General features: G+C 45.3%; 2 protein-coding genes across 10 annotated transcripts in view; one reads left to right on the forward strand and one right to left on the reverse strand.

Moving 5' to 3' along the window:
* LOC116574089 (phosphatidylinositol 3,4,5-trisphosphate 3-phosphatase TPTE2-like) overlaps positions 1–24,178 on the forward strand; it is a 772,466-nt gene that overhangs the window by 427,590 nt on the left and 320,698 nt on the right.
* Positions 7–24,034, reverse strand: LOC116574416 (mitochondrial ornithine transporter 1-like). 9 transcript variants are annotated; one of them, XR_004279277.1, is made up of 5 exons: positions 23,562–24,033; positions 21,071–21,195; positions 10,756–10,799; positions 1,624–3,269; positions 7–130 (listed from the first exon to the last, which is right to left on the reverse strand). XR_004279277.1 is itself a non-coding variant. In XM_032315173.1 (2 exons), exons 1-2 carry the CDS (start codon positions 10,992–10,994, stop codon positions 3,143–3,145), a joined length of 366 nt encoding a protein of 121 aa, XP_032171064.1. In that variant the 5' UTR covers positions 10,995–11,090; the 3' UTR covers positions 1,442–3,142. The 9 variants fall into 9 exon arrangements, 1 of the variants encoding a protein (XP_032171064.1); XR_004279278.1 differs by lacking the exon at positions 7–130 and adding an exon at positions 175–197 and having other exon boundaries at positions 23,562–24,034; XR_004279274.1 differs by lacking the exon at positions 1,624–3,269 and having other exon boundaries at positions 23,562–24,008.

Here is a 24,178-nt window from a genome sequence, read left to right on the forward strand (position 1 = left end):
TCTGGCGATCTTCCCTGACGACTCCATCTCATACATGGTCTGCAGCCGGCACTTGACGAGCTCAGTGGGACAGAGCACCAGGGCCGCAAAGGCAGAGGCGAAGGAACCCGCGGCTGCGTTCTGCAGATCACTGGAAGGAAACCAGCACGGGAGTCCGGTCATTCGTTCATTCAGCACTCCCCACTCAAAGCACTCAGCTGTTAGGGAGAGCAAGGGTCAAAGGAGAGGAACCCTTTGCCGAGTGCCCACTGGGAACTCGCACATGCGGTTTCATCTAAGGACCCCAGCCCTGGGAGGCCAACACCGATACCGACACCCCAAATTTCATGTGGAAAAACCGTGCATAGAATACCTAATGTACCTGAAGTCACACCACTACCACGTGGCAATGCTAGGATTCAGACCTGGGTCTGCCTGACTGCAAGATCCAGCTGCTTTTATTAGTCATAGTCATGGCGACGTATCCCACACCCCTAAGGCTCTATGCAGAAGCCGTAATCCCCCAAGGTGACGTATTCGGAGGGGGCCTCTGGGAGGTGCTTAGGTTTAGAGAGGTCGTGAGGGTAGAACCCCCCATGATGCAATCAGTGTCCTTATAAGAGGCCACCGCTCTCTCTATCCACCCTTTGAGGACACAGCAAGAAGGTGTCCCTCTGTAATCCAGGAAATAGGCCCTCACCAGACACCCAATCAACCAGCACCATGATCTTGGGCTTTCCAGTTTTCAAAACTGTGAGAAACAAATGTTTGTTTAAGCCATCCAGTTGACGGTATTTTGTTACAGCAGCCACAACTAAGACACAGTGATATATAAAACAAACAAAAAACCCAAAAACAAACAAAAAAAAAAAAAAAAGGAAGAGGGAGTAAAAAAATTACCCAAACTCCCACCACCCCAAAGACACACCATCACGATACTTCGGCGTATCTGCCACTAAGCTTCATAAAGCGAGGTTCTGAGGCCATCCCTGCATGCCCCAAATCCAACCTGGAACAACCCCATGTACAAAGTTACTGTTGCAGATGAAAGCCCAGAATAAATCTTTAACCAAAAAGCTGCTCCTTGCAAAGAAGAGTTCCCAGTTCCGCTGACGACCTCCTGACCTCCGCCACAGAGGGCAGCAGGAGCGAGGACAGGGGAGGAGGGGGTGAAGGAGGGTCCGCAAGCTCGAGGGCTGGAGGGAAAATGGCTACACAGGGAACCTAAACGGAGAAGCAAATGCACGGAACACAAGCATTCATTTCACCACAGGAGGGTCTGGTACCACCAGCCACAGTCACCAGCAGGGCTGTGAAAGCGAGGTCCCATCAGAGTTCAAAAATACGGGGAAAAGTCTGAGAGATTAACTGTCAGGAATTCTCTTGAGCATTCACAAGGGTCAGAAAATAAGATCCCTTCCAGCCCCGGAGCGTTCGGTCACAAGAGCTCTGCTTGGCACCCGGGACTGGGCAGGAAGAGTGAGCTGCTCACAGGACAACTGGCTCCCTGACTCTCACCTGTCAAGCCAGCAGCCTGCGTCACCTAACCACCAGGACGCCACACCCCCGTGAGGCGACCCCTTCCCCAGCTTCGGAGATCCTCTCCCAAGCTTTCCCCAAACCGTGAGCAAAAGCCTAACAGACTGAGCACATGCGACTGTCCGGGGTTCCGTTAAACAGTCACACAAACGGACATCAGACAGGAAGAGAAAATCAAGGGCCACCTCCAATCTCAGCCCCAACCTTCTGTTCCCGGGTGACCTGGCATCGGGGCCATGGGCAGACGGAGGGCGGGCCCAAGCCTGTCTGCTTCCAGAAGAGTTGGTGGGGAGCGAGGCTTTCTTCCAGGAGGGAGACCCTGCTTGTGTTCCAGACTTGCTTCTCATTTCAGAGAATCGGGTATGAGGCCATTACCCGGCGACATGCAACTCTGCTGGTGCTCAGCTTCTAGCGAATGCAAACTGTCCAACATGGTTCACACCTACTCAGCGGACTGTCAAGACCAAAGCTTCAGGTGGCTTCTGCAGTCCTTCGGCCAGCCTGCAGATCCAGGCTTCATTTCCCTTGAGCACCCTTCATCAATTTGCTGACCAGCAGCCAGAACAGCCAGGTTTGTGGGAACAAAGATGGCATCAATTGGTGTGGAAGCCCTTCAGCCTAAGAGTCGGCAGCCTGAGTATGAGCACGCTGTTCTAGTGCAACAGCAAGGTCAAAGCACACCTGCAGTGGACTCTGAGTCCTCTCCCTTACCTGGGTGCCCAGTGAGGCACGCGGGGCCCCAGGCTGCACCTGCAGGAGAGGCGTTAGACCCAGAACTGAAACCACAGCGGGCACAGGATGGGATTTGGTAAGAATCACCCATTCAACAAACATGTACCTGAACCCTCCTGCTGTTAGGACCCCATGTGGACAAAGGTCAAAGGAGAACTGAACTCGGGGAGGCATTCAAGCTAAGGACATGCAAATATTTACAGTATCATTGCTGAAATTCACGGCAGGCTCTTCCAAGCAGGGCTTTCCTTTCATTGCCTCTACTGATCAGGTCTTCCTCTAGACCTGACCCCTAACACAGTCCAGTTCCCCGACTCTGGTCTTACGGCAAGAGTACTGGACGGGGACTTGGTCCTGTGCTCAGTTAGGAGCTCAAGTAATAGGGTCCTAAGCCAGTATCTGCAAATCGGAGTCCCCAGCTTTAAAACAGAACAGCAGGGAGAGCTCTGCTGCTCTCACAGATCACGAGGAGGGATGAACAAAACAGGACAGGTGTGGGTGCCCCAGCTCCATCAACTCTAAGGTGGCCATTCCCTGCCAGGTAATAAGCAAGCACCGTTCGTTCTGTGGGATGAAGACGCAGCTCCCTCCTGCCTCACCAGGACTGGAGAGGAGGGTACGGGGTGAGACCACATGAAACAGAATGGCTTCTTGGCTATAGGACTTCCTCCAGGACCTCATGTTGCTGCTTCCTACCTCCATCTTCAACATAAGGCATCCTCCTCTGGGAATGTCGGAGGGGACCTAAACTTCCCATCTTGTCCCAGAGAAAGTGTCCCCCTCTAGCAGGAAGAGTGACAGTCGCTACAGTGTTCTTTCTGTCAGTCTCTAGCATGCGATCCCGCACTCTCCTGGTTTCTCTTCTGCTTATTTCTTTACTTCCCCCTCCTCTTCATGACCCCTTCTGTGTGGAAGGTCCTGGAATCCATGTGCAGCCCTTTTCAGATGCTATCTCCCTGGGTGATTCCACCCAGTCCCAAGCTTTAAAAAAACACGTTCCATCCATGAAGACAAAACTCCTGCGAACAAAAGGGCACGTCTTTGAGATCACTAGGCGTCTCCAGAGAACACTTCTGCACAGAAGGGGCCTACAGTCGGGTGGGACCGGAGTTGCAAATGGGTTTCCAGTTCCTACCGAAACAACCCATACGGCTATCTGCCCAACCATGAACCTGATACAATTTTCAATGATTTAAAATAAATCAACGTTCAAAAAAGGGAGTGCTACACATGCTAGTGGTTCCTGAATCCTCTATGGTCTCTGTGTAAATAAATATGCAAGGGAGGCCGCAGCACAAGCCGAAGTCTGATGTTTAGGCAGACTTGGCCAGACAAAGAGTCAGTCCATCTGCATCTTCACAGATGCTTCCAGCTCCTCCTAAAATTCCAAGTTGCTCTCCAGCCTGTCTGGCTCAGGCAGCTTCTTCCAGTCCTCTGCACTGTGATGAAGGGGAACCCAAAGCTCGGCTCACAAGTTGCACCTGTGGCTCCCATCTAGCCCTGGTGCCCACAAGAGAAGCAGTACCACCAGGGCATCTGAAAAGCAACTTCCTGAAGAACTGCAGCACGTAAGGGCACCTCCTTATTTACGGTGCATTACTGACCAGCCTTCTACAAGTTTTACATGACAACTTCACAATAAGAAACAATGTGGTTGGAGGAGGAGTCAAGATGGCGGAGAAGTAGCAGGCTGAGACTGCTTCAGCTAGCCGGAGATCAGCTAGATAGCTTATCTAAAGATTGCAAACACCTGAAAATCCATCGGCAGATCGAAGAGAAGAAGAACAGCAATTCTGGAAACAGAAAAACAACCACTTTCTGAAAGGTAGGACCGGCGGAGAAGTGAATCCAAAGCGACGGGAAGATAGACCCCGGGGGGAGGGGCCGGCTCCCGGCAAGCGGCGGAGCAACGGTGCACAAAATCAGGACTTTTAAAAGTCTGTTCCGCTGAGGGACATCGCTCCAGAGGCTAAACCGGGGCGAAGCCCACGCGGGTTCAGCGTGGCCTCAGGTCCCGCAGGGTCACAGAAGGATCAGGGGTGTCTGAGTGTCGCAGACCTTGCGGGTATTGGAACGGGAAAGCCGGCTACAGAGACAGAGCCGACAGTAAGCTCACAGCTCGGTGTTACCTTGAACTGGTCGCAGGCTTGGAGAGCTCGGAGCGCGGCCGGAGGTCAGGCAGACGGGAGTAACTGGGCGCTGTTCTCTGAGGGCGCACTGAGGATTGCGGCCCTGGGCTCTCGGCTCCTCCGGGCCAGAGACCAGGAGGCCGCCATTTGTATTCCCGTCCTCCGGAACTCTACGGAAAGCGCTCAGGGAACAAAAGCTCCTGAAAGCAAACCCGAGCGGATTACTCATCCCGGCCCCAGGTAAGGGCGGTGTAATTCCACCTGGGGCAAAGACACTTGAGAATCACTACAACAGGCCCCTCCCCCAGAAGATCAACAAGAAATCCAGCCGAGACCAAGTTCACCTACCAAGGAGTGCGGTTTCAATACCAAGGAGAGCAGCAGAATTCCAGAGGAGGAGAAAGCCAAGCACGGAACTCATGGCTTTTCCCTGTGATTTTTTTTTAGTCTTGCAGTTAATTTAATATTTTTCTTTTTCTTTTTTTTTTTTTTTTTTCCTCGCCTTCGGGTAAAAATTTTTTTTTTAACTGTTACCTTTTTCTTTTTTAACGATTTTTTACTAGTTTATCTAATATATATATTTTTTCTTTTTTACATTTTTCTTAGGTGTTTTCCTTTTTTTTTTTAATTCTTTTCTTTTTTCTTTTTTTTTTCTTTTTTCTTTTTTTTTCTTTCTTCCTTTTTGAACCTCTTTTTATCCCCTTTCTCCCCCCTCACGATTTTGGATCTCTTCTAATTTGGTTAAAGCATTTTTTCCTGGGGTTGTTGCCACCCTTGTAGTATTTTACTTGCCCCTTCATATACTCTTATCTGGACAAAATGACAAGAAGGAAAAATTCAACACAAAAAAAAGAACAAGAGGCAGTACCGAAGGCTAGGGACCTAATCAATACAGACATTGGTAATATGTCAGATCTAGAGTTCAGAATGACAATTCTCAAGGTTCTAGCCGGGCTCGAAAAAGGCATGGAAGATATTAGAGAAACCCTCTCGAGAGATATAAAAGCCCTTTCTGGAGAAATAAAAGAACTAAAATCTAACCAAGTTGAAATCAAAAAAGCTATTAATGAAGTGCAATCAAAAATGGAGGCTCTCACTGCTAGGATCAATGAGGCAGAAGAAAGAATTAGTGATATAGAAGACCAAATGACACAGAATAAAGAAGCTGAGCAAAAGAGGGACAAACAGCTACTGGACCACGAGGGGAGAATTCGAGAGATAAGTGACACCATAAGATGAAACAACATTAGAATAATTGGGATTCCAGAAGAAGAAGAAAGAGAGAGGGGAGCAGAAGGTATACTGGAGAGAATTATTGGGGAGAATTTCCCCAATATGGCAAAGGGAACGAGCATCAAAATTCAGGAGGTTCAGAGAACGCCCCTCAAAATCAATAGGAATAGGCCCACAACCCGTCACCTAACAGTAAAATTTACAAGTCTCAGTGACAAAGAGAAAATCCTGAAAGCAGCCCGGGAAAAGAAGTCTGTAACATACAATGGTAAAAATATTAGATTGGCAGCTGACTTATCCACAGAGACCTGGCAGGCCAGAAAGAGCTGGCATGATATTTTCAGAGCACTAAACGAGAAAAACATGCAGCCAAGAATACTATATACAGCTAGGCTATCATTGAAAATAGAAGGAGAGATTAAAAGCTTCCAGGACAAACAAAAACTGAAAGAATTTGCAAATACCAAACCAGCTCTACAGGAAATATTGAAAGGGGTCCTCTAAGCAAAGAGAGAGCCTACAAGTGGTAGATCAGAAAGGAACAGAGACCATATACAGTAACAGTCAACTTACAGGCAATACAATGGCACTAAATTCATATCTCTCAATAGTTACCCTGAATGTTAATGGGCTAAATGCCCCTGTCAAAAGACACAGGGTATCAGAATGGATAAAAAACCAAAACCCATCTATACGTTGCCTCCAAGAAACTCATTTTAAGCCCGAAGACACCTCCAGATTTAAAGTGAGGGGGTGGAAAAGAATTTACCATGCTAATGGACATCAGAAGAAAGCAGGAGTGGCAATCCTTATATCAGATCAATTAGATTTTAAGCCAAAGACTATAATAAGAGATGAGGAAGGACACTATATCATACTCAAAGGGTCTGTCCAACAAGAAGATTTAACAATTTTAAATATCTATGCCCCAAACGTGGGAGCAGCCAACTATATAAACCAATTAATAACAAAATCAAAAAAACACATCAACAATAATACAATAATAGTAGGGGACTTTAACACTCCCCTCACTGAAATGGACAGGTCATCCAAGCAAAAGATCAGCAAGGAAATAAAGGCCTTAAACGACACACTGGACCAGATGGACATCACAGATATATTCAGAATATTTCATCCCAAAGCAACAGAATACACAATCTTCTCTAGTGCACATGGAACATTCTCCAGAATAGATCACATCCTCGGTCCTAAATCAGGACTCAACCGGTATCAAAAGATTGGGATCATTCCCTGCATATTTTCAGACCACAATGCTCTAAAGCTAGAACTCAACCACAAAAGGAAGTTTGGAAAGAACCCAAATACATGGAGACTAAACAGCATCCTTCTAAAGAATGAATGGGTCAACCGGGAAATTAAAGAAGAATTGAAAAAAATCATGGAAACAAATGATAATGAAAATACAACGGTTCAAAATCTGTGGGACACAACAAAGGCAGTCCTGAGAGGAAAATATATAGCGGTTCAAGCCTTTCTAAAGAAACAAGAAAGGTCTCAGGTACACAACCTAACCCTACACCTAAAGGAGCTGGAGAAAGAACAAGAAAGAAACCCTAAGCCCAGCAGGAGAAGAGAAATCATAAAGATCAGAGCAGAAATCAATGAAATAGAAACCAAAAAAACAATAGAACAAATCAACGAAACTAGGAGCTGGTTCTTTGAAAGAATTAATAAAATTGATAAACCCCTGGCCCGACTTATCAAAAAGAAAAGAGAAAGGACCCAAATAAATAAAATCATGAATGAAAGAGGAGAGATCACAACTAACACCAAAGAAATACAAACTATTATAAGAACATACTATGAGCAACTCTACGCCAATAAATTTGACAATCTGGAAGAAATGGATGCATTCCTAGAAACATATAAACTACCACAACTGAACCAGGAAGAAATAGAAAGCCTGAACAGACCCATAACCAGTAAGGAGATTGAAACAGTCATTAAAAATCTCCAAACAAACAAAAGCCCAGGGCCAGACGGCTTCCCGGGGGAATTCTACCAAACATTTAAAGAAGAACTAATTCCTATTCTCCTGAAACTGTTCCAAAAAATAGAAATGGAAGGAAAACTTCCAAACTCATTTTATGAGGCCAGCATCACCTTGATCCCAAAACCAGACAAGGATCCCACCAAAAAAGAGAGCTATAGACCGATATCCTTGATGAACACAGATGCGAAAATACTCAACAAAATACTAGCCAATAGGATTCAACAGTACATTAAAAAGATTATTCACCACGACCAAGTGGGATTTATTCCACGGCTGCAAGGTTGGTTCAACATCCGCAAATCAGTCAATGTGATACAACACATCAATAAAAGAAAGAACAAGAACCATATGATACTCTCAATAGATGCTGAAAAAGCATTTGACAAAGTACAGCATCCCTTCCTGATCAAAACTCTTCAAAGTGTAGGGATAGAGGGCACATACCTCAATATCATCAAAGCCATCTATGAAAAACCCACCGCAAATATCATTCTCAATGGAGAAAAACTGAAAGCTTTTCCGCTAAGGTCAGGAACACGGCAGGGATGTCCATTATCACCACTGCTATTCAACATAGTACTAGAGGTCCTAGCCTCAGCAATCAGACAACAAAAGGAAATTAAAGGCATCCAAATCGGCAAAGAAGAAGTCAAATTATCACTCTTCGCAGATGATATGATACTATATGTGGAAAACCCAAAAGATTCCACTCCAAAACTGCTAGAACTTATACAGGAATTCAGTAAAGTGTCAGGATATAAAATCAATGCACAGAAATCAGTTGCATTTCTCTACACCAACAGCAAGACAGAAGAAAGAGAAATTAAGGAGTCCATCCCATTTACAATTGCACCCAAAACCATAAGATACCTAGGAATAAACCTAACCAAAGAGACACAGAATCTATACTCAGAAAACTATAAAGTACTCATGAAAGAAATTGAGGAAGACACAAAGAAATGGAAAAATGTTCCATGCTCCTGGATTGGAAGAATAAATATTGTGAAAATGTCTATGCTACCTAAAGCAATCTACACATTTAATGCAATTCCTATCAAAGTACCATCCATCTTTTTCAAAGAAATGGAACAAATAATGCTAAAATTTATATGGAACCAGAAAAGACCTCGAATAGCCAAAGGGATATTGAAAAAGAAAGCCAACGTTGGTGGCATCACAATTCCGGACTTCAAGCTCTATTACAAAGCTGTCGTCATCAAGACAGCATGGTACTGGCACAAAAACAGACACATAGATCAATGGAACAGAATAGAGAGCCCAGAAATAGACCCTCAACTCTATGGTCAACTAATCTTCGACAAAGCAGGAAAGAATGTCCAATGGCAAAAAGACAGCCTCTTCAATAAATGGTGCTGGGAAAATTGGACAGCCACATGCAGAAAAATGAAATTGGACCATTTCCTTACACCACACACAAAAATAGACTCAAAATGGATGAAGGACCTCAATGTGCGAAAGGAATCCATCAAAATCCTTGAGGAGAACACAGGCAGCAACCTCTTTGACCTCAACCGCAGCAACATCTTCCTAGGAACAACGCAAAAGGCAAGGGAAGCAAGGGCAAAAATGAACTATTGGGATTTCATCAAGATCAAAAGCTTTTGCACAGCAAAGGAAACAGTTAACAAAATCAAAAGACAACTGACAGAATGGGAGAAGATATTTGCAAATGACATATCACATAAAGGACTAGTGTCCAGAATCTATAAAGAACTTAGCAAACTCAACACCCAAAGAACAAATAATCCAATCAAGAAATGGGCAGAGGACATGAACAGACATTTCTGCAAAGAAGACATCCAGATGGCCAACAGACACATGAAAAAGTGCTCCATATCACTCGGCATCAGGGAAATACAAATCAAAACCACAATGAGATATCACCTCACACCAGTCAGAATGGCTAAAATCAACAAGTCAGGAAATGACAGATGCTGGCGAGGATGCGGAGAAAGGGGAACCCTCCTACACTGTTGGTGGGAATGCAAGCTGGTGCAGCCACTCTGGAAAACAGCATGGAGGTTCCTCAAAATGTTGAAAATAGAACTGCCCTATGACCCAGCAATTGCACTATTGGGTATTTACCCTAAGGATACAAACGTAGTGATCCAAAGGGGCACATGCACCCGAATGTTTATAGCAGCAATGTCCACAATAGCCAAACTATGGAAAGAACCTAGATGTCCCTCAACAGATGAATGGATCAAGAAGACGTGGTATATATACACAATGGAATACTATGCAGCCATCAAAAGAAATGAAATCTTGCCATTTGCGACAACATGGATGGAACTAGAGCGTATCATGCTTAGCGAAATAAGTCAAGCAGAGAAAGACAACTATCATATGATCTCCTTGATATGAGGAAGTGGTGATGCAACATGGGGGCTTAAGTGGGTAGGAGAAGAATAAATGAAACAAGATGGGATTGGGAGGGAGACAAACCATAAGTGACTTTTAATCTCACAAAACAAACTGAGGGTTGCTGGGGGGAGGGGGTTTGGGAGAAGGGGGTGGGAATATGGACATTGGGGAGGGTATGTGCTTTGGTGAGTGCTGTGAAGTGTGTAAACCTGGTGATTCACAGACCTGTACCCCTGGGGATAGAGTATTATGCCTCCATCAGAAAGGATGAATACCCAACTTTTATAGCAACATGGACGGGACTGGAAGAGATTATGCTGAGTGAAATAAGTCAAGCAGAGAGAGTCAATTATCATATGGTTTCACTTATTTGTGGAGCATAACAAATAGCATGGAGGACATGGGGACTTAGAGTGGAGAAGGGAGTTGGGGGAAATTGGAAGGGGAGGTGAACCATGAGAGACTATGGACTCTGAAAAACAATCTGAGGGTTTTGAAGGGATGGGGGGTGGGAGGTTGGGGTACCAGGCGGTGGGTATTATAGAGGGCACGGATTGCATGGAGCACGGGCTGTGGTGCAAAAATAATGAATACTGTTATGCTGGAAATAAAAAAAAAAAAAGAAACAATGTGGTTATTTTAAAAAAGGAAACACTCTTCCCATAATGTATCATACAAATTTTGACTGGGCAACAACGTTTTCTTTCTAAACAAAGGAAGAAAGTGTTAGTACCCACAACTCACCTCAGCCTGGCCTGCTTCTCCAATCCAACCACCTTCCACACCACCTGTTGGCAGAAGCTGTAGCACATGAAGAGGACCGAGTTCTCGGCAATGTTGGCGATCAGCGCTGGGCTGGTCCCCTTGTAGAAGCCGCGGAAGCCCACCTGGGAGTAGGTCTTCAGGCAGCAGTCGGTGAGGCCCCGGTACAGGTCAGGGAACGTCTGCATCTTCACTTTCAAGGTGTCAAAGAGGTGCCCCATCAGGCACCTGGATAGCTCAGGTCCTGATCCCACGGTTAGGTCAAGCCCCTCATTAGGTTCCTGCTCAGTGGGGAGACAGCTTCTCCCTCTCCCTCTGTCTGCTGATCCCCCTGCTTATGCTCAGTAAATAGATAAAATCTAAAGGAAAAATAAAGTAAAAGAAAAAAATTTGAAGAAACTAATTACTAGTAATGACATTGAATCAGTAATGAAAAAACAAAACAAAAACCTCCCAACAAACGAAATTGGACTAGATGGATTCACAAGTGAATTCTATCAAACACAAAGGAGAGTTAATCCCTATCTTTCAAACACCATTCCAAAAAAAATATTCCAAAAAATATTCCAAAAAAAAATTCCAAATTCATTCTAGGAGGCCAGCACTACCCTGACCTCAAAAGTGAAGATAGTAGAAAAAAAAATTACAAGCTAACTTGTCTGATGAACACAGCTGCAAAAATCCCCCTCAATAAAATAACAGCGAATGGCATTCAACAATACAGGAAAAAAAAATCCTTCAGCAAGATCAAGCAGGCTTTATTCCAAGGATGCAAGGGTGGTTTCAATATTCTGAAATTGATCACTGAAATGCACCAATTAGCAAGAGGACAAAAGCCATATGATCATTTCAAATACAGAGAAGCATCTGACAAAGTACACCATGAAATGGATGGATTTCAGCAGAGTAGGTTTAGAGGGAACACAACTCAGCATAATAAACCCACAGCTAACATCACACTCAATGGTGAAAAGCTGACAGTTCTCCCTCTATAATTAGAGACAAGACAGAGATGTCCATATTCACCACTTATTTAACATGGTACTAGAAGTCCTAGCCACAGCAATCACACGAGAAATACAAGGCATTCATGCTGCTGCCCCTCAGAACAATTTGTTACTTAAACTGTAACCCCTGGAGGATTTTACTAGTTACCAAGCACATTTAGATATGGCCTTAAGAAATACATATACTGACAACAGGTCTTTGGGGAGAAGGATGATATACGACCATGAAGCTGGGCAGCTGGGGATGCCCGGCTCGCTCAGGGCGGAAGGCCGCCCCTTCACCAAAGCCAGGCAGCTGGAAACGCCCGGCCCACCCAGGGCTGAATGCCGCCTGCTTCAGGGAAGCCTAGGATCCGGGAACGCCAGGTCAGCTCAGGGTGGAACGAAAACGCCTGCTTCCCTTATCCGTTGTCGCTCCTTTCTCTTCCCAGAAGCGCCCATTGTTAGTTAGAGGAGTCCTATGAATGTGCTTGGTTAACTATAAACTTTATCCTCCTTCTTGCTTGTCTGCAAGACAAGATTAACGTCTGACCTTCATCAATCCTGTTGGCTATTGTTTTCTATCCAATAAAAGTGAGACTGTGGAGTTGCTCGGGGCAGCAGTCCTTTTCGACTGTTGTCCCCTGCTCCCAGTCTTTTGCAGTGACTTGTTTGTGCCTAATTCTTCTCTCATCGCCAACCGGAAGCGGCACATTCAAATTGGTGAGGAAGAAGTTATGCTGTCACTATCTGCACAGGACATGATAATACATACAGAAAACCTTAGGGGCACCGGGTGGCTCAGCTGGTTAAGCATCCAGCTCTTGATATCAGCTCAGGTCTTACGCTCATGGTCATGAATTCAAGCACCTCATTGTGCACCACAGTGAACATGAAGTCTACTTTAAATAAAACTTCACAAAAAAGAACTTCACAAAAAGAAGACTTCACAAACAACAACAACAACAAAAACTATTAGAGCTGATAAATGAAGAGGGTGCCTGGGTGCCTCAGTCATTAAGCATCTGCCTTCGGCTCAGGTCATGACCCCAGGGTCTTGGGATCCAGCCCCACATCAGGCTCTCTGCTCGGCAGGGAAGCCTGCTTCTTCCCCTCCCATTCCCCCTGCTGTGTTCCCTCTCTTGCCACGTCTCTCTCTGTCAAATAAATAAATACTGATAAATGAAGTAATTTGTAGGATACAAAATATACAGAAATCTGCTGCATTCTTTTACACTAATAACAAAGTAGCAGAAAAAGAAATTAAGAAGACAATCCCACTTATAATTGCAACAAAAAGAATAAAAGACTTAGGAATAAACTTAACCGAGGAGGTAAAAGACCTGTTCTCTGCAAGTTATACAGCAATGAGAAAGAGATTGAAGACAGCACAAATGGAACATTGTACCATGATTATGAATTAGAAGAACAAACATTGTTAAAATGTCCACGTTACCAAAGCAAATCAATGGATTCAGTGCAATCCCTACCAAAATACCAGCAGCATTTTTCAAAGAATACACAAATAATCCTAAAATTTGTATGGAAGCACAAATGTTGTTGAGTAGCCAAAGCAATCTTGAGAAAGAACAACAAAGATAGAGGTATTGCAATCCCAGATTTCTAGATATACTACAAAGCCTTTGGCGCACGGGCACGCGTGCGTGTGTGTATGTGTCCTCAGGCTGGATCCCTTTTTGAGGCACTGAGACACAGTTGTGCTGAAGACAAATACTGCTCTGCAAATAACTTCCTTGAAGATGAAGACTCTCACTGGATGATATGTATATATAGATGTATATAATATTTTTTAGTTTGGGAGAGTTGAGCGGGCCGGAAAAAACAAAAATTACTCTTCAGAAAAATAAAATACTTCTGTTTTCAATACTTATCAATAATGTCTCATGTACAGTAGGAATTGCTAGACTTGGCATGCCTGGTTGGCTGTCAGAAGAGCATGCAACTCTGGATCCCAGGGTTGTGAGTTTGAGCCCTACATTGGGAAAAAAGATTGCTTAAAAGTAAAATCTTGAGAGGAAGGAAGGAATTACTACACTTTCACAAAGAAATAGGAAAATATCACCATGGGGAAAGAATTTGGTTGACAGAAAGTGACCAGAAGATGGCACACGTACTAGACTGAAAATGAAGAGACACGTCAGTAGTTATCATGAGGAAGTTTAAAGGCTTGATAGAAAACCTGGACTTAGTGGTTGAAAAGATAAGACAATTTCTTAAAAATGACCTGAAGGAGGGGAGACTAGGTGACTCAGTTAAGCATCTGCCTTCAGCTCAGGTCATGACCTCAGGGTCCTGGGATCCAAGCCCACATCAGACTCCCTGCTCAGCAGAGAGCCTGCTTCTCCCTCTCTCTCTCCGCCCCTCTTGCCTCTCCCCCCACTGTTTGCACTCACACTTGTGCTCATTCACTTTTTCAAGTAAATAACTTAAAATCCTTTTTAAAATATGACCTGAAGGAAATTTTAGAATGAAAAATCCAAAGAATTCTCGTACCAAAAAGGAGTAGTAACAAATAAAAGATATAGTCACATAAAAAACCGGATTAAGAAAACAGAAGCAGCACACTCTAAAATAGTTGAGGATATTGAAAATTTGATTTTTAGAAGAAAAGAAGTAACTAGCAAATTAGATGAAGCTAAAGCATACAAGTCAAACCAAGGTAAGGAATTGCCCCATAATGAATCACAAAAACACAAAGTCATGGGAAGTGGGGAAGAAGCCATAAGCAATACAGTTGATGGACGCAGAGACAGAGCATCCTACAGAAGAAACAGGAGAGTAGAAAGACATTGCAGAGGATGAACTGGTCAAAGCAAAGATGAGAAAAATATCCCTCTCAGTTTAAAGAATAAAGCAAATATTCTACAAACCTCCAGAGAAGATGAAGGAGCAAGACTTGCATTGGCAGCAGACTTTTCATCAGCAACACTGAATATTAGTAAGCAATGGAGTTAATGTCTTGAACATTCTAAGGGAAAGTGATTTTGAATTTAAATTCTATATCCAGTTAAATGAGCATTTAGGCCTTAAGGGTGGTGAAGGACCTTTTCAGATATGTAAAGCCGCATCAAATTTACCAGCCAGAGATCATTTATGAAAGAATTACTGAAAGATACACTCCCACAAAATGAAAAAAGGAAGGAGGAAGATACAAATTCAAGAAAAAGTAGATAAAACTAGTAAGCTCAAAGCATGGAACTGGGGAGGAAACTGGTGATGGCTTGAGGTATTTGTTAAAGAGTTAAAGGTTGCTGGGCAGAGGAGCTGAAGAACTCAGAGACTCAGGAGGAAGGATCTTCAGAGTGGAAGGAAAAACCCTCGAGAGGAAGACGGCTCAGAGTTAGAAGAGGAGGGAGGAAGGAGGCTTGAAGGCATGGAAGAAGGGAGAAGAGGTGGCTTTGGAATAATGTGAGGAAAGGATTCCATCTTCCAATGCCATACTGTGGTAAATATGAAGCATGGAGTTGAGGAAATGACCAAAGATGCCTTGGAGATTATTGTAGCTAAAGAAGTAGAAGATTCTGAGCCAGAGGAGGAAGAAAGTTCAGGGTCGGAAGTGGAAGTAGGTTTATCGGGGGACAAAGGAGAGGACCCTGAAGTAGAACATGTAAAGACTTGCCTTCCAGACTGAGAAAAGAGAGGCCTCCAATGGACTTAAAGAAATTGCAAAAATTATGTGGCTTGGGACTCAGATGAAAATTGGTGAAACCCTGGATGGAACAAAAACTCCAGAATAAAAAGGAAACAGATATGCTCATAAATCAAGGAATTGGGACAGTCTGTCTAACCTTGTGTTTGACCTCTCCCTCAAAGTCACTAGAGATAAGTTCTGGTAAGCAGAATAGGCATTTATGTACAAATTTGAGTACTCCCATCAGGAATCACCTGACTCCCATCAGGAATCACCATAGTTTGAAGGAAAACAGACACAAAACTCTGCAAACAAAGGTGCCAACACCTAAAGAAACAGATAATATAAGAGAAGAAAATTTTAGAAGTGGATTAATAACTTCAAAGAGATAAAAGAGGAGATTAGAAATATTAAAAATTATCATCCAGATGTCTTCGAAATAAAGAACTCCACAGATGCTCTGAATAGCAGAAGAGACATACTTGAAGAGACAAGGAATGATCTAGAAGATCAACATGAAGAATGTTCTAAGGTTACAATGCAAAGGGCCAAAGAGATAATAAAGAAAGATCCAGAGATAGAGGAGAGATCCAGAAGCTCCAACATCCATTTGACAGGAATTCCAGAAAAAGATAATAAAGGGAATGAAGCAGAGGAAATAATTAAGAATGGAATAAAACTTCCCAGAGCTAAAGAAAGATTCAAGTCTTTTTTTCTAAGGTTTTATTTATTTATGAGAGAGAGAGAGTGCATGAGAGGGGGGAGGGTCAGAGGGAGAAACAGACCCCCTCTGAGCAGGGAGCTGGATGTGGGACTGGATCCCAGGACTCCAGGATCATGACTTGAGAGCCAAAGGCAGTTGCTTAACCAACTGAGCCACCCAGGTGCCAAGAAAAATTCAAGTCTTGAGACTGTCAGTGCTTATCAAATACTCAGTAAGATTGATGAATAGAGACTCCTAGATATCTGGGAATTCCAGGGATTAAAAAAATCATAAAGTCTTTCAGAAAGAGGAGCGTGAACTTACAAAGGAACAAGAATCAGACTGACAGCAGACTTACTGGACACTCTGGATGCTAGAAGGAAATGGGGCAGTAACATAAAATTTCTGCAGGGGAAAACATTTAAACCTCGAATCCTACATCCAGCCAAAGTAGCATTTTATTTTGAAGGAAAACAAAGACATTTTTTGATATGAAAGAATTCACAGTTTGTTTCTTGCATACCCTCTTTGAAAGAATCATTGGAGGATATACTTTAGCAATCTAGGGTGACTATAAACACATACACACAATGTAGATTATCTTTCTCCCACATCAAAAAAGGAAAACAGGAAAATAAAATGCCACATTTCTACTCAGGAAGATGAACAGCTAACAGTGCTCTTGGGGCATATAGGAAAAGAAGGTTACGGATACTACCTAGATGTTGGTAAAGTTAAAGAGTATGTTAAAATGAATTTAATCATTGTAGCTTATGTACAAGTCTAGTTTCTAAACTACTGGGGATCACCTCTTGGCCTTTTGCTAAAGATCGAGTGTAAACTACTAGGGAGATGGAGGGAATCCGTCAATACGATCATAGACAGGAGGAGATGGGGTCAAAGTAACAGAAAAACACAGGAAAAAATATGGCAAGAAACGTTAAAACAAGAAAGGCAAAAGTTGAGCTCTTATCAAGAGAAAGGTAACTTTATCATTTATATTGATGTGAATCTTAAATCTTTATATTAAACCTTTTCCTTCTCCCCCCCCCCAAAAAAAAACCACTAGAAGCAGTAGTAATCAAAATAGTACAGTACTGCCACAGAAAGAGACACATAAATCAAAAGAACAGGATTGAGGCCCAGAAATAAACTCACACTGGGCACTGGGTATCTCATTTTGTTGGGTGATTGCAGATTATGGTCCCGGGATCCTGGGATCGAGTCCCATATCAGGCTTCCTATGTTCTGTGAGGAGCCTGCCTCTACTCTCCCTCTGCCTGCCACTCCCCGCTGCTTGTGTTCTCTCTCTCTCTATCAAATAAATAAAATCTTTTAAAAAAATTTTTCAGGGGTGCCTGGGTGGCTCAGTGGGTTAAGCCTCTGCCTTTGGCTCAGGTCATGATCCCAGGGTCCCAGGATCAAGCCCCGCATTGGGCTCTCGGCTCAGCAGGGAGCCTGTTTCCCTCTCTCTACCTGCCTCTCTGCCTACTTGTGATCTCTGTCAAATAAATAAATAAAATCTTTAAAAACAAATAACTAAAAAGTTTCAGAAATAAACCCACACTTATAGGGTCAATTACTCCACAAGAGAAGCAGCAGCCATATGCAATGATGGAAAAGACAGTCTCTTCTATAAATGGTATTGGGAAAACAGCACAGCTACATTCAAAAGAATGAAACTTTTTTCCACCATCCACAAAAATAAACTCAAAATGGATTGAAGATCTAAATGTGAGATCTGAAACCATAAAACTGCATAAAACTGATCATAACACAAACATTAAATCATAAAACTGAAGAAAACATAGGCAGTAAGACTTCTGACACTGGCCTAGCAACGGTTTTCTAGATAGGTCTCCTGAAGTGAGGGGGGAAAAATAAGCAAACTATTGGGACTATACCAAAATAAAACTCTTCTGCAGAGTGAATGAAACCATCAACAAAACAAAAAGACAACCTACTGAATGGGAGGGGATATTTCCAAATGATGCATCAGGAGACGATATTTGCAGATGATGCATCTGACCAGGGGTTAATATTCAATATATATAAGGAACTTCTGTAAGTCAACACCACAAAACAACAATAACAACAATTACCTCAACATTGTGATTTAAAAAATGGGCAGATGACCTGAATAGACATTTTTCCAAAGAAGACATCCAGGTGGCCAAGAGAATCATGAATTTTGGCACGAGAAAATAAACATCAATGGTCTAGGTCACACTGAGAAGCTAGGCTAGTTAAGGCATACAGCAACAAAGTCAAAATGGGGAGCGAGTTATAGTTGTCAAAATACTACTGTATTTAAAAATTTTTTTAAAAAAGAAAGAAGAAAAAAAACCTACCATATTTTAAAGGGAGACCAAGATTCCTCAGGAAGGAATTTAACTTTTGAGCTCCATACTGTCTCATTTCAACATTATACAGTGACCTATCTTCTTCAAATCCTCCCCCATCCTAGCTGCTTGGAATTTCTGGAATTTCTCCTACACTAGCAGACAGGCAGTGCCAGCTTCCCAGCATTTTATAGCAGATGAACTGGACCCAAAACCTGCTGGACAGGGGAGGTCTATTTCAAAGAAAAGGAGGGACACGGAAAAGAACATGTGTATACTACACTGAGATCACCTCAGTCCACGATGGCCCAATGTCCCAATCCAGACAGCTGGCAGCAGAGGCTTGAGATTAATTAACCTCCACCCCCAGGAGGGCTGTTGCCCATTATGGAGTTTTACGAGAACAGTGCTCTAACCCCTGAGCTACGGAGCCACCATTATGGAGTTTTAAAACAAAGACAACAACAGTACCAGTCAAGGAACCAAGGAACCAACGTCCTAGCACTGTCTCTGGACACCATCTAGCTGCACAATCATGGGCAAATGCACTTGGCCTCTCAGGGTGTCCTTTACACTACACAGTGAACATCAGAGCCAAAGGTCTCTGCAGGCCCTCCTAGCTCCACACTGGGAGACTTCCACCCATCCAAAGTGGGGCTATGGCTTCCCGTTTGCATGCCAAGCGCGTCCCAGTAGAAGTTCTCAGGTCACGAACACAAGCCTCCCCTGCCAGCCAACGAGTCCCTCACCTCTCACCCCTCACCTGCCAGGTCCACCTGGCACGGACCCCTGCCAAGGAGCCTGTTGTCCCCCAAAGTCAGATGCTGCAGGGCCATGCTACATCAGTGACAGGTGACCCCCTGAGACCAGGGCAGGAAGAAATCCCAACTACTTATCAGGAGAATTAAAGGCCATATGTAGATGGGCCCAAAACATGGTAATATTTTAGAAAAACATGCCCCAATGCCTTACACACCAGACTCCCAACAATACAACTGCTATCTGTATCTTTAAAATTTACTGTAAAGCACATAAGTCGCACGCAAATACCTGTCCACACAGAAATGCCTTTCCAGGAAAAAGAAAATTCGATCACATCAGATTCTACGTCTTTGGCAGACTGACTGACATTTAATTCCAAAAGCTGAGAATCTCTCCTGTGGTTAAATACCACCCTAAGGTGGAGACAAAAACTGAGCCCAGAGCATTTGCAGGACCGTTAAGAGGGTGCCAGAGGCAGGCAAATGGGTCCACTGTTCCCATGGCCAGGGTCATCCCAATGTGGCGTGGGGGTTGGCATGGGGGTGGGAGTGGTGAATGGGGCCATTGGTTGGACCATGGGTTACCAGCTGCAGCTGGTACGGGACTGACCCAAGGCCTTCAGCAGGCAAGAAGCCAGTGGACACCTAGGCCACGCTTAGTTTCCCCTCCTCCTGGGCCAGGACACTCCTGTGGTCTCTAAACTGGGAGCTGGTGCCTGTACTTCTTATCAGTCTGTAATGCACTGTCTATAGCCTTTCTCAATTAGCCTACCTCCATCGACCTTTGGTTCAGGAGAAAATACTTTGTTCTCTAAACTGTAACTTCTTTTTCACAGTTAAGGGAATGATGGGATGACGAGGGTGGCCCTTGGCTGCACCTTATCTGTTGACCCGGGAGGACCCACTGGATAAGAGGACAAAAGGCAACTCACCCCTCTGGCCTCTCCAATCCCAGGAGCTGAGGCCCTTATAAGAGTCAGTGTAAGAACCTGGCGATTCACAGACCTGTACCCCTGGGGCTGATAATGCATTATATGTTAATAAAAAAAATTTTTTTTCTTCTTAAAAAAGGGAATCAGTGTAAGGGGCAAGGGTAAACCAGGGTTTCATCTGGGAAACAGGAGCATCCCAGCACTCCTCTGGCGCTAAAATAACAGAGGAACCTAGAGAACCAAGTCACCGCGCACAGACTTCCAATTACTGCTCTCAGGCTGAGTAAAGGTGATATATCTAAAGACTGGCCTGTGTGTTGCAAGTGCTGTCCAGGAGTATTTACCTGTGCCTTTTGAGGCCATAGTCTGCCCTGGGGCTCAACCCCTGCCCAGCCCACTCTTCCCTGGCAAATCCGAGGGCCTCTCTTTTCTTTTTAGGGCTTTAGAAACCATCAAAAATCAGTCTCAGTTACCAAAGACATTTCTAAAGAGTGTCCTCCTTTCTTTCCTTGGCAGCAATAAGGACAGTAAGTAGGACTTCCCTGGACAGACGGCATAGTAAGGTTCTGGACTACAAGGGCTCTGAAGACTGCCAGGCTTAGAGTGAAATCCCACGTCACCTGCACATGCCAGCTGTGTGACAATGGACAAAGGACTTCAACTCTGAGCTGTGAGGTTTTCCAGCTGTGAACTGAGGACATTCCCACCCTGCACCCACACTCAGAGTTTTATTGTAAGGGAACTGCTCTACCTTCTGCCATTCTTAGAAGACGATATTACTGTTCGATTACATGGATTCCCTCCAAGGAGAAAGCATGTTGCTTCTGGGAGTTACAAAAGCAATACTTTCACCACCCCTTCATTGGATCCCACTTGAAGCAGGTACTCCAAGACTAGAGGATGGGTTTCCCCTGGAATTACCTGCAGCCCCCGCTGTGAGGTCAATGGCAGCTTGGATGGCAGGACTGGACTTCATGTTGGCCCACTCCTCTGCTGGTCTCTGTGGAAGGCAACTCTCCAGAGCTTATGACGGGTGTCTCATATCCCTGAAAGGAGACCAGAGCTCACCATCAGTGAAGCCTCTGCAGTCTTTCTCTAGAACTGCTGCCTGGTTACTGGGACCTCAACCTCTGGGAGCTGGGATATCAGTTCTCCCTTTTGCAAAAAAAAAAAAAGAAAAAAGAAAGAAAGAAAGAAAGGAAGAAAGAAAAAGGCAGTCAATGTATCAGTGCAGCTTAGCAATTGGCCTGCCTTCTACTCGCCCACCATCTCCCCATGAAATTTTCATGCATGTTTCAGCATGTTTGGGCTAGAGCTTAAAAAGTTTGGCAAAACTAGAGTCTACTCCTCTTGTTAGACAAAAATCAACTAACAGAGAAACTGGCTTTAAAAATATAAAAATACAGATTTTTATTAAAAAGGAAAGGTGGCTCATTAACACTAATATCAAGATAATCAATTCAGCAACCTATTCTGTGTGGTTTTCAAACTAAGTAAGTGACTTATCCGTCAATACCAAAGAACAGTTTTTATTCATCACACTAAAGACCTTTGTGCTCCCACTCAGGCCACCTCTTGGAGGGTGGTGGGCCAGCTGGGTTATTAATGAGTGCCAACGTGGACCTAAACAACAGCGGAAAATCATTTTATCCACTAAGAAGTCTTTTTTAACCACTTGACGCCTGTTGTGAATGATCAGACACCAAGAATCTTCCTTCTTTGCAAAAAAAAAAATTTTAAACCAGCAACCACAAAAGCATAGTACTGGACTTGAAAAAGCAACTAAGTGAAACAGACAAGGCATGCATTTTATGTTATTGATAGGACAGGAGAGGCAGTATCAGTAACTACAGTTGACGAGGTTGTGGCCATCCTGTACCTAGAGAAGGCTATGAGGGTCTTAATCCAATCTCTTCCTTTTCCAGATGGAAAACTGAGGCCACAAAGCAAAAGCTTTTCCAAGGTCATACAAGTAGTCAGAGGACTCAAGTCTTGCCTTTTGGGTCTGTGCCTACCAAGCAATGCTTAATTCCAGAATATTCCAACCTGACCAAAAAGAAACGCAAAAAACAAGTACCGAACCCTGCATTTTCAAGGAAAATTGAAGGCAAGTGGGGAGAGTCACACAGGACCCAACCCATGTGGCTTCTCCGTCGGTTGAATTCTTGGGGTGCCAACATTTCTTTCTTAGTTTATAAGAAAGGCATAGATCCTACTATGTGTCATCGCCGTGAATTTAACCCCTTCCGGTAAGCCAAACTGAAACGCATCAAATCCCACAAGTAGAGACTCATAGAATTGCTAAAACACTAAATAAACAGTGATGGGAACTAACAGATTAACTCAGCAACTGACTCAAATTATTGTGTGTTTAAGAAGGTGGCTTCAAGGGACCCCTGGGTGGCTCAGTTGGTTAGGCAGCTGCCTTCGGCTCAGGTCATGATCCCAGCGTCCTGGGATCGAGTCCCACATCGGGCTCCTTGCTCGTCAGGGAGCCTGCTTCTCCCTCTGCCTCTGCCTGCCATTCTGTCTGCCTGTGCTCGCTCTCTCTCTCTGATAAATAAATAAAATCTTTAAAAAAAAAAAAAAAAGAAGAAGAAGGCGGCTTCAAGAAGTCTGGAAAAATACATTCGGTTTGGGGAAGGCAAGACTGGTCAGCAAACGTTAAAACTCAGTCTTGAGCCAGTTAAAAAGCTGAATCCTTTTAGCGCCCCTTTACCTCTCCTGCAAGCACAGGTGGGTCCGACTCCAGGACGGAGAGAGAAACAACATCGCCAGCCGCACAGCCTTCTGTTCCGGGGGGAAATGAGTCTCTTGCCTGGGAGAACGCTCTGAGGCCGCCTGCTCCACCGCCTAACACCAAGCGCGAGAAGACTGCAGCACAGGCTCAAGCCGACCGGGCTGCCCTCCCGCCCAGGACTAGAGCCGGACCCAAGGCGCTGCGATGCCGGCCCGTCTGCCCGCTAACACGCCGGCCAGGCAATCGCGCTCCGAGGCTCCGGATCCCGGGGGGCACAGGACCCGCGAGGGAGACTGCTTCCCACTTTCTCGTCCTCGGACTCCAGCCCAACAACCTGCACGAGTCTCCCATTCATAACCGCCCCTACTCGGGCCCGGACACCGGCGGCGCGGTGCCCAGAGGCCTGATGACACTCCGCGGGGGCAAGAGGACACCCTTCCCGGCAGGTGACTCTACGGAAAGTAGGTCGCAGAGCTCCGGAGTGTCCGGCGAGCCCCGGCCCTCGGCGCCCGTAACGACCTGGGCGCGTGGACGGCGCGCGGACGGCGCGCGGGCCGCGGACCCCAGAAGCCCGCCGGCTGCCCGGGAAGGTCGCCCCGCCCCGCTCGCGCCCCGCTCGCGCCCCGCTCCCTCCCGCCGCCCCCGGAGCGGCGGTTGTGGGGCTGCGCTCACCGCCAGGACAGTTGGCCGCGCGTGCTGCTCGGGCTCCGCCGCCGGCTCGCCGCTCTGCCTCCGCCGCCGGGGCAGCCGCTTAACACCCACGTCGGCCGCTGGCCAGCCTTCCGCCCCGCACTCCCGCGGGGGAGCGCAAAAGGCGGCGGCCCCCGGGGCCCGGAGCTCCCCTGCGGCTGGGGGCTGGCAGCGCGGGGCCGGCGCGGGGAAGCGGAAGTCCGCGGCTTAGGCGGCGCACTCGGCCCCGCGCAGGTCACGGGACCCCCGGCCCGCGCGCCCCCGAGCTGCAGGACCTGGAGGTCAGGGAGCCCGGGCCCCCGGAGTTGCTTCCCTTCGTCCAGGTTCCCGGAGGACTCCTGAGAGGCTCGACCCCAGCTGGAACTCAGGGCGGGGGTTGGGGGTGTTGGAAGGACCTGCTGAAGTCTTTGGGCTGGTGAACCGTGCTGGCACTCAAGGTCTCTATTTTATATTTGGCTACAGAAGTACGGGAGACATGGTGATGAAAAATATATTCGCTTATTGCCAGGAAAAAAACCCCACAAAACAAACGTTCCCTATTTTGCCTACCTCAAGGAAATCCATCCTCGCCTAGGACATTGGAGAAGGTCCCACCCACC

Source organism: Mustela erminea, chromosome 15, assembly GCF_009829155.1.
Source record: "Mustela erminea isolate mMusErm1 chromosome 15, mMusErm1.Pri, whole genome shotgun sequence".
Taxonomy (NCBI): Eukaryota; Metazoa; Chordata; class Mammalia; order Carnivora; family Mustelidae; genus Mustela; species Mustela erminea.

Coding starts and splice junctions, on each gene's coding strand:
- LOC116574416 (XM_032315173.1), bottom strand. CDS start 10,994: ATGGGGCACCTCTTTGACACCTTGAAAGTGAAGATGCAGACGTTCCCT. Junction 3,270..10,755: donor GAGAAGCAGGCCAGGCTGAG/GTGAGTTGTGGG, acceptor TTTTGTTCGCAG/GAGTTTTGTCTTCATGGATG.